The sequence below is a fragment of the Schistocerca nitens genome, chromosome 1 (assembly GCF_023898315.1).
Source record: "Schistocerca nitens isolate TAMUIC-IGC-003100 chromosome 1, iqSchNite1.1, whole genome shotgun sequence".
Lineage (NCBI taxonomy): Eukaryota > Metazoa > Arthropoda > Insecta > Orthoptera > Acrididae > Schistocerca > Schistocerca nitens.
The window spans coordinates 893,674,973-893,686,334 of NC_064614.1; the positions used below are offsets into that span (position 1 = coordinate 893,674,973).

At 37.7% G+C, this 11,362-nt stretch overlaps 1 protein-coding gene across 1 annotated transcript in view; it reads right to left on the bottom strand.

The window, feature by feature from the left end:
- LOC126192070 (RNA-splicing ligase RtcB homolog) overlaps positions 1-4,905 on the bottom strand; it is a 71,751-nt gene extending 66,846 nt beyond the window's left edge. Inside the window, exons 1-3 of the mRNA XM_049932576.1 lie at positions 4,604-4,905; positions 4,304-4,499; positions 4,099-4,229 (exon numbers count right to left, since the gene is read on the bottom strand). Of these exons, the coding sequence (XP_049788533.1) occupies positions 4,099-4,229; positions 4,304-4,499; positions 4,604-4,699 (423 nt within the window). The 5' untranslated portion in view covers positions 4,700-4,905. The remainder of the gene's footprint in view (positions 1-4,098; positions 4,230-4,303; positions 4,500-4,603) is intronic.
- Between the last annotated feature and the right edge of the window lie 6,457 nt (positions 4,906-11,362).

Here is an 11,362-nt window from a genome sequence, read left to right on the forward strand (position 1 = left end):
ATTGAATTTAATTGATGAAAGGAGAAAATATAAAAATACAGTAAATGAAGCAGGCAAAATAAATGAAGCAGGCAAAAAAGGAGTAGAAACGTCTCAAAAATGAGTTCAACAGGAAGTGCAAAATGGCTAAGCAGGGATGGCTAGTGGACAAATGTAAGGATGTAGAGGTGCACATCACTAGGGGTAAGATAGATACTGCCTACAGGACAATTAAAGAGACCTTTGGAGAAAAGAGAAGCACTTGCATGAATCTCAGGAGCTCACATGGAAACCCAGTTCTAAGCAAATAAGGGAAAGCAGAAAGGTGGAAGGGGTATATAGAGGGTCTATACAGGGGCGATGTTCTTGAGGACAATAATATAGAAATGGAAGAGAATGTAGATGAAGTTGAAATAGGAGATATGATGCAACGTGAAGAGTTTGACAGAGCACTGAAAGACCCAAGTTGAAATAAGGCCCCGGGAGTAGACAACATTCCATTAGAACTACTGACAGCCTTGGGAGAGCAGGCCTAACAAAACTCTACTCTAGTGAGCAAGATGTATGAGACAGGCCAAAAACCCTCAGACTTCAAGAAGAATATAATAATTCCAATCCTAAAGAAAGCAGGTGTTGACAGATGTGAAAATTACCGAACTATCAGTTTAATAAGTCATGGCTGCAAAATACTACCACAAATTCTTTACAGACGAATGGAAAAACTGATACAAGCTGACGTTGGGGAAGATCAGTTTGGATTCCGTAGAAATGTTGGAATGCATGAGGCAATACTCACCCTACGACTTATCTTAGAAGATAGAATAAGGAAAGGCGAATCTACATTTCTAGCATTTGTAGAAAGAAAGCTTTTGACAATGTTGACTGGAATACTCTCTTTCAAATTCTGAATGTGGCAGGGGTAAAATACGGGGAGCGAAAGGCTGTTTACAATTTGTACCGAAACCAGATGGCAGTTATAAGAGTCGAGGGACATGAAAGGGACGCAGTGGTTGGGAAGGGAGTGAGAAAGGGTTGTAGCCTATCCCCAATGTTATTCAACCTGTATATTGAGCAAGCAGTAAAGGAAACAAAAGAAAAAATTTGGAGTAGGAATTAAAATCCATGGGGAAGAAATAAAAACTTTGAGGTTCGCCGATGACATTTTAATTCTGTCAGAGACAGCAAAGGACCTGGAAGAGGAGTTGAACGGAATGGAGAGTGTCTTCAAAGGAGAATATAAGATGAACATCAACAATAGCAAAATGAGGATAATGGAATGTAGTCGAATTAAGTCGGGTGATGCTGAGGGAATTAGATTAGGAATGAGACAAAGTAGTAAATGATTTTTGCTATTTGGGGAGCAAAATAACGGCTGATGGCCGAAGTAGAGAGGATATAAAATGTAGACTGGCCACGGCAAGGAAAGCGTTTCTGAAGAAGAGAAATTTGTTAACATCCACTATTGATTTAAGTGTCAGGAAGTCGTTTCTGAAAGTATATGTATGGAGTGTAGCCATGTATGGAAGTGAAACGTAGACGATAAATAGTTTAGACAAGAAGAGAATAGAAGCTTTCGAAATGTGGTGGTACAGAAGAATGCTGAAGATTAGGTGGGTAGATCACATAAATAATGAGGAGGTATTGAATATAATTGGGGAGAAGAGGAGTTTGTGGCACAACTTGACTAGAAGAAGGGATTGGTTGGTAGGACATGTTCTCAGGCATCAAGGGATCATCAATTTACTATTGGAGGGCAGCGTAGAGGGTAAAAATCGTAGAGGGAGACCAAGAGATGAATACACTATATAGGTTCAGAAGGATGTAGGTTGCAGTAGGTACTGGGAGATGAAGCTTGCACAGGATAGACTAGCTTGGAGAGCTGCATAAAACCAGTCTCTGGACTGAAGACCACAACAACAACAACAACAACAACAACCACAACAACAACCAGTGAAAGCTTATGTTATGCATGATCCAAAGGCTCCCAATGTCTTCAGATGGAACAAATAATGGTATCAGATACCTTAAACCCATTACGAAATTTTGAAGATAATTCCTGGACCGGCAATAAAATGGGACTACATTTATTGATAGTTAACAATTTTGGTCAACTTTAATGTTGCAACATTGCAACTTTAACAAATGAGTTGATATGTGTTTACTTTCCCTGACAAATCTAAAAGAATGAATTCACACTATGTCCTCTAGGCGACAACAGCATGCCCCACGCGAAAAATCAGACAAACCTATTTTTTCAATTTGCTCATTCTTTAAAATTTATATTTATGTTGGATATGTTGTTACTACTAAAAAGTTATGTTACAGCAAAAAGTTCTCAGGTTCACAGAATTTATATATCATAAGTTTTTCCCACCTCCAACACATGACCGTAATCTCTCTCAGTATTTCCAATACTTATGTACATTCTAAATACTCCTGTAAATAACAAGTGTGTGCATGTAATTTTCATTCTTACACTGGCTGGTTGATATATTTAATGTTTTAAAGCAGAATAGTAAAAGAAAGTATTAATAAAAAAAGTATAAATGTACCAAACATGAATGTGGACTGCTCCAGCTGCAGTGTTGCTGACACCTTTTCCTTCATTCTGAAAACTCTTTGATATGTACAACAACAATACTGGTATTAAGATGCTACCAAGACACTTTAAAATTAATGTAGTTTTGATATACCAAAAGTTTTAAAGGAACGTGGACCTCATCTAAGTCCCTTCCTATCTCTACCCCGTTTACTTATTTTCCATTTGTAGCATTAACCAAGAACTATGTAGTAGATTTCCATGGACAGCACTGGGTCCATTGCTACTGATTCTTTACATAAATGATAAGAGTGCACCAGATGATGATAATAGATCTCCTATAGCTACTGGTAGCATTGGTAATGAACTGGAGAAAATACTTGCTCTGCATATAGGAAAAAGCAACCCAGTATTTTAGCAGTAAAAATTTCTTCATAAATGGAACAAAAATAATGAACATGGAGGTCCATGCCAGCAGAAAACATTACATTGAAAACTTCAGCCTGAAGTTCCGAATGCAGACAAGCAGATATCTTTAGGTTTAGTAACAGGTGAGTACTTTCCCCTGGGGAAAATCACACTGACAATATATTTTCAGAAAATAGCTCACACACATATTCATAATGAAGATGTCTAGCACAGTAAATACTGACACTACTAAAGATGGACTATGATACATAACTTAGTGCTATCTTGTCAGAATCACATTTTTTTGTTACTTTAATCTTGCCTTGCATAGGGTACTTCGGTGACAAATAGTGTATATACGTTGATAACATGAGTTTTGCTAGTGTTGAATGTTCATCTTATATTCTCCTTTGAAGACACTGTCCATTCCGTTCAACTCCTCTTCCAGGTCCTTTGCGCGCACGTGTGTGTGTGTGTGTGTGTGTGTGTGTGTGTGTGTGTGTGTGTGTGTGTGTCCATACAAAGAAATTTAATTTGTCTAAGGATGAATAAATAATATCGGTTAAAAACCAGTCTTGGTTGCAATTTTGGTTTTTTTATTTTTCAACGACATTTCGCCTTATTTAGGCATCTTCAGGTTATCAATACTGTTAAGCACTGGTTTGCTGTTATGCCACATGTGGCCTGGAAGAATTTCTATGAATAAATAAAATATATGTATGAATAGATTTTTGAAGGAGATCTGCAATAAACTCTTGCCTACTACACCACGTAAAATCAGCATCAATGGCTTCATTAGTAACACTTTGGGGCTGTCTCTCTACATGATTTATTTTTGAGAGTCATGACAAATATACCAGGAGTTTACATCTTCGGCTATATCGGATCAACGACTAACCGCAATGTCCTTCCTATATATTTAACTGCCACTTCCTGCTCTACAATACCAGTAGCACATCCTGCACTATAAAGAATGAACCATGAAAATAATAAAGAAATCTAAGTACAAACTACCTGAATTTAAATATGGAAGATGAACTTTGCCACTTCAGAAATGTTGTGTGTATCTTAATTGCTATATGATTTCCAGTTCCTAAAGTTTAGTACGATGCAAGCGAATTACGTAAGCACGTGCGTACAATATCTTCATAAAAAACTAAAATTTAACTTACTTTAACAGGCTGAACATCCCTTTCATGAAGATTCGTCCTCAAGAGCCTCACACCACAGTTTATATCGAAACCCACTCCTCCTGGAGACACGACGGATTTTGGATCACCCATATCAAAAGCTGCCATGTTACCTGAAATATTGTAATTTGACGGTAGTAATAGTTATCGCGTATCCCTACGCACAGTAGTAAACATAACTACTCACCTATCGCAAAACCATAGCCGGAATGCACATCCGGAAGACCAACTGATCTTCCTACAATACCCGGCAAGGCAGCCACATTAGCTATTTGTTTTACACCAGGTAGAAAGCCTCCAACCATGCCAGGCCGACATGCATTGCGAAGCTCATCGAACATCAATTTTTCCAGGTGATTATTAACATAGAACACACCTTCAACCTATTAAAAAGAGCAATATAATTTAGTCTAGTAATATTAGCAATAATCGAACAACTTATGTACAATACCAGCAAACAACATACATTTATTGTATGTTAACTTACATTCATGTTTGGTTGGAAACCTTTCTTAATTTTCCAACAACTTTGCGAAATCTTCTCCAAATACTTAAGCTCTTCATTGTACTGCCTAACAACCATAGCGATAACTTACACTTATAGAGTACGCAAATACAGTTACGGACACTCTTTAGTCCTACCACGACTCAATACGACAGTTAGGATTAATTGAACGTTTATCAACTCTAGCTACATACGATTGCACAAGTTGTCAAATCAAACACAAGCCGACCAACTCACGCTGCTTACGAATCACAGAAGTTCACCCACATGTCAAAACTGTCCAAAGTTGAAAGGTTAAATTCTTTGCCGCAGTAGTACTATCTGCGACGTTTTTTTCTGGCTTAATGGTTGGTTGGTTTTTTGGGGAAGGAGACCAGACAGCGTGGTCATCGGTCTCATCGGATTAGGGAAGGATGGGGAAGGAAGTCGGCCGTGCCCTTTCAGAGGAACCATCCCGGCATTTGCCTGGAGTGATTTAGGAAAATCACGGAAAACCTAAATCAGGATGGCCGGACGCGGGATTGAACCGTCGTCCTCCCGATGGCTTAATGAAAGCTTGCAAGTTGCAAGTAACGTAGCGGTCGTTTGCATGTACGAACATGGACGTCGTTCATACTAGAGGAATTATTAAATTGCTAAAGAGAGTTCCAGATAAGACCCAAAATAATAGTTCATTAATGGAAAACTATTGCAAGAGACTACAATTACGTCAAAAAGCTGAGAGTCAAAAGTATGTGCGTTGTAAGTTTTTCAGAAGCAATTAGGATTTGCAGAATGACAACAGCTTATTGGCAGTTCACGTCTGCTGCGTATAATACTAACATGGGAACTTTATTCGAGTACCAAGTAATAGCGTTTCCGCTCACTACATGCAGTAGTGAAGCCAATCCACAGAAGTGGAGCAAGGGATGAAATAGTAGTAAGATGGTGCCGAATGAAAATGACGAATGCAATAGCTTCATAAGTAAAATTAAAAATTACGATGGAAAGTACATAATGTGCGAAAAAGTCAGTAGTTATTGTGATATACCTGTCTGGCGCCATATATTATTAAAAAAGTTAATAAAAGAAGAAGTGCAAACACTGAAAAATACGAAGATGAAGTTGTGTGTGCAGCATCAACTACCATCACGAAACATTTGCAAGAAAATGGGACGTCTTCCCACTGCTATTGTGAAAAACGCGCTGACAAAGGAATAATGTGTCTAAAATGTGAAACAGTTTACCACTATAAATGTGCAAACGTAAGTTCAAAACGAAAGACTTAGTACTGTTTGAATTGCTGCAAAGACGAAACGCACGAAAATGTAAACAGCAAAGACACTAAAGACGATATTATAGCGTTTCTGTTAGATGAAACTCATGGGTTAAAACTGATGAACTCAAACAACAGTGTGAATCTCCATTGTACAGTGATGTGGTAACAGAAAATTGACTAGTAAAAATACAGGCGACAGGACCAATAAACATTGTCGAAAATGCTGACCAAGTCTGAAATGTGTCAGACTTAGTCAAAACGTAAAGGGGACACTAAAGTGAGCTGTGCACCAAATCTAGGTGGCTTGACTTCACTGTATCAGAATGTACAAGGACTGGGCAACAAAATGTGTGAGCTGGAAGTAATTTTAAACTGTAAACTTAAGGAGGTTTCTGTGCTGTGTATCAGTGAGCACTGGCTTTGGGACACTCAGATCTGTGCAGCAAATATACCAGACAAAGATTTAGTAAGTAGCTTTTGCAGGGAATCTTATAAATGTGGAGGTGTATGCATCTATGTTAGAAGTAATGTTAAATCTAAGGAGGTAAAACTTAGCAAGGTGAAGTGCACAGAAAAAGATTTTGAATGTTGTATTTGCGAACTTACAGACTGTCAAACTATCATTGCTTGCATCTATAGTTCCCCATCAGGTGACTTTACCCAATTCTTATATTATACAGACGATCTTTTAAATGAATTGAGAGGCAGGTCAAAATGCACAATAGTTCTTGGTGACTTTAACATTAATGTTTACAAAAATAATAAGAACAAGGTACAATTATTAAATCTGTTTAACACATACAACATGCAACCTACAATGCAGAAAATTACCAGATATGGGGATGTGTCTGAAACAACACTTGATCAGATATTTACCAACAAACAAAGCTGTCAGTACAGTGTTGAAATACAATGGTGGAAATATTTATTGCATCAGCATGAATTACTTCGCCTTTTTGTCTTTTGCAGCAGTTTGCTTCAGGTTATCCCTGTCCCATTGTTACTAAACTTTGATGACATATTCTTGCCTTAATAATCTGACTTCTTCACGCATGTTTTCCAGCAATACACAACTCTTTGTTGTTGTGGTTTGGTTTTACAATGAAACTATCGTTTATAATGCCATTTTGAGTTGAGACTTTGCAGTGGGAAGATGGGCAGCTCAATTGAATTAACGGCAGAAAAGAAAGCTGCCATACTTGCTTATTCGTCTGTTGGTCTCAGCACCAAAGAGATAGCCTTTAAGACAGGATTTAATCAGTCTACGATTTCGAGATTACTGAAAAAATTCAGAGAATAAGGAAATGTTGATCGTGAGGAAGGAAGAGGTGGGAAAAGGGCGTCTACTGGCAAACAGGACAGGGTATTGAAAAGGCTTTCGCTCAACGATCGTCGTCTCTCATCAACTGAAATAAAATGAGACTGAGACATCCCAGTAACCAGTACAACTGTAAGAAATAGACTACTGGAGGCTGGGTTCTCAGCCCTTCGTCCTAGAAGCAAGCCTTTATTGACCAAGACAATGTGACAACAGAGACTAAAATGGGCAAAGGCACATGCATCATGGACACCAGAGATGTGGAACAAAGTAATCTTTTCAGATGAGTCCAAATTTAATCTGCAAGGCTCAGATGGAAAAGTGTTTGTGCGTCAAAGAAAAGGTGATGAATTTTTGCCATCATGCATAACACATACAATCAAACACCCACAAGGACAGATGGTCTGGGGGTGCATTTCCAGTCATGGAGTAGGACGTCTCGACTTCATCAATGACACTGTCAATGCAGATGCCTACATAAGCATCCTTGAAATGAACCTTATGACAACATTAGAGACCAGTTTGGAGATGTTTCCAATTGCATTTTTCAGGATGACTCCGCTCCCTGCCACAGAACTTTGAAGGTGAGTCCTATGTCTAATATTTGTACCAAACAAGAAGCAGATTACTTTCTTGGTTAATTATCGTGTACTTCTAGATTTCAGGTAAAATTTTTCCTTCGCAAAATGGGATTCGAGTATTATAGTGACGTGGAAACAGCCCTGATCTCAGTCCTATTGAGAACTGTTGGAAGGTTATGGGAAATGCTATCACCAAAAAGAAGCCATAGAATAAACGGAAGCTGTTGGAGACCCTTGTGCATGTGTGGTTTCATGAACTGAGTGAGGAGTACTTTAAAAAGTTAATTCTTTCAATGCCAAGCTGTGATTAAGGCGCGTGGTGGAGTATCGAAGTATTAAATGCAACAATGTGTTCATATGAGGCAATATAAACACTAAAATCCATCAGTGTTATGTTACAACATTAATATGCAGTGTTTCTTTCAACATTAGTATTCATACTTCAGAATACCAAACAGAATAGCTGACATATCCACTTACACTCATTTCTCAAGAAAGTGTTACATTATAAAAAACAAACATTTCTATAGAAACATAAATTGAGAATAAAAAAATTGAAAAAGTTATTGTGTATATTCATTTCTGGTAGAAATCAAGAGAAATCAGGCAAATTTAGCTCAGTTATTTAATGATTGTAACAAAAATTGTTAATTGTAAGAGGTGATGCAATAAATATTTCCACCACTGTAACAGATACAGGCTTTTCTGACCATATGGCTTTAAAAATGATGGTAAGGAATGAGAACAATATGAAATAAACTGTCACCGAAAAATATGTACAAAGAAGACTTATTAATGCAAACAACATAAGGGTATTTGATACTATGCTAAAAAGGGTGCAGTGGGGCATAAAACAAACTGATCATGCAGCAAAAAGTATGACAGTTTTCTCACTGATTATAAATATTGCTATGATGCAGATGTTGGCAGCCCTGCAGCCAGGCGACTAGCGCGAGTTTTGGTGTACTCGTAAAGATTAGATTAGATTAGATTAATACTTGTTCCATAGCTCATGAATGGGACACTTCGTAATGATGTGGAACATGTCGGTTAATAAAAGATGTCTGTACAAGATATTACATTACACAAAATATTGCATGACACTAGTGTTTAAGGTTTTTTTTTGCCCCCCTTAATTTATATCTAAAAATTCAACCAATGAGTAGAAGGAGTTGTCATCTAGAAATTCTTTTAACTTATTTTTAAATGTTAGTTGGCTATCTGTCAGGCTTTTGATGCTGTTTGGTAGGTGACCAAAGACTTTTGTGGCAGCATAGTTTACCCCTTTCTGTGCGAAAGTCAGATTTAACCCTGCATAGTGAAGATCATCCTTTCTCCTGGTGTTATAGCTATTCACACTGCTATTACTTTTGAACTGGGCTGGATTATTAACAACAAATTTCATAAGTGAATATATATTCTGTGAGGTTACTGTGAGGATCTCTAGATCCTTAAATAGATGTCTGTAGGATGACCGTGGGTGGGCTCCAGCAATTATTCTGATTACACGTTTTTGAGCAATGAATACTTTTCTACTCAACGATGAATTACCCCAGAATATGATGCCATACGAAAGCAGTGAATGAAAGTAGGCATAGTAAGCTAATTTACTGAGATTCTTATCACCAAAATTTGCAATAACCCTAATAGCATACGTAGCTGAACTCAGACGTTTCAGCAGGCCATCAATGTGTTGCTTCCAGTTTAACCTCTCATCAATGGACACACCTAAAAATTTTGAAAATTCTACCTTAGCTACAGACTTCAGTTCAAAGTCTATATTTATTACTGGAGTTGTGCCATTTACTGTACGGAACTGTATATACTGTGTTTTATCAAAATTTAAAGAGAGTCCGTTTGCTGAGAACCACTGAATAATTTTGTAAAAAACATCATTTACAATTACATCACTTAGTTCTTGGTTTTTGGATGTTATTACTATACTTGTATCATCAGCAAAAAGAACTAACTTTGCATCTTCATCAAAGTGGAATGGTAAGTCATTAATGTATATCAAGAACAGTAAAGGACCTAAGACCGAACCATGTGGGACCCCGTACTTGATAGCCCATCAGTTTGAGGAATCAGCTGTTGTTTTAACATTACATGAACCACTTATTTCAACTTTCTGCATTCTTCCAGTTAAGTATGAATTAAACCATTTGTGCACTGGCCCCCTCAAACCATAATGATTTAGCTTATCTAAAAGAATTCCATGATTTACACAATCAAAGGCCTTTGAGAGATCACAAAAAATACCGATGGGTGATGTCCAGTTATTCAGAGCATTTAATATTTGATCAGTGAAAGCGTATATAGCATTTTCTGCTGAAAAGCCTTTCTGAAAACCTGACTGACATTTTGTTAGTACTTTATTTTTACAAATATGGGAGGCTACTCTTGAATACATTACTTTCTCAAAAATTTTTGATAGAGCTGTCAGAAGAGAGATTGGGCGGTAGTTGTTCACATCCGACGTATCCCCCTTTTTATGCAATTAAGATAATTCATTTTAGATTATAAAACATATAGTTTAGTACTGATTACGTCGTAAATAGGTGTATTAGTGTGCCTTTTAAGTGTAGCATTAAATGTTTCATTTTTATTTGCGTAATATAGCACAAAACGCGAAAAGATCGTTCAGTCGTATTTTCTGTTTACGTTTTGCTGCAGCAAATCTATAGAATTTCGTTTAGTTGTTCATTGCTCCCTCTAGCAATTTAACTTAGCGTACCTCTTCATTATTTAACTAGCTTTTCCGGAAAGTAGCGTAAAGTTTAAGTTGTTATTTCAGAAACATTGCCCTCTTGATTTTGTTTACACACAGTTGCGTATAGGTCAAATGTGTGAAACCATATTTTCGTGTTTATCTGTAATTTAACTGACTTATTCTTAATAAACTATTACGTTTATCATGAGTGAAAAGTGCTTGACTTGCCGTAGAATTGTTAGGTCGGGGCTTTGGTGTGATGGGTGCTGTAGTTTTTACATGTGGGTGACTGTAGTGGCGTGGGAATAGGGGAAGTAAATGAGATTCATCAGTGGTTTTGTAGGATTTGTAGTAGAGATAGGAAGATACTAGAACAGGAGGGGAAAATTGCCGCCCTTCAGGCTGAGTTAGACAAGGCCAGAGGAGATCTCGACAGGTTAAGGAGGAAGAAGGGTAAAGAGAGGTGGGAAGTGGCAACAGGCATCAGGAGGAACAGGCCTAGAACTTTGTCTGACCGACCTCATTTGAACTCTTCTGTCAAGAGAGTTAATTTGGAGCTGGAACGGTAGCTTATGTCAGGTGCAGGGTCACATATTGGTGTGGTTCCTGTTGATTCTCTCAGTAGGTGGGATTATACTAAGCATGGCCTTCACCTCAACAGGAAGGGGAAGGGTAAACTGGATGGGGAAATAGCAGGAAAGTTAAAGGGGGGAGGCACTGTCATGAGTGGTAAAATACCAGTGGTTATAGGGTTCAGAAAATACCCTTTTTAGGGTAGGGAGGACAGAAAGAAAGCAAATTTTAAGAGAGGTTAGAACTGAAACAAACCTTCAGTTTGAGAAAGAAATCAAAAAAACATAATTCCAGCTTATTA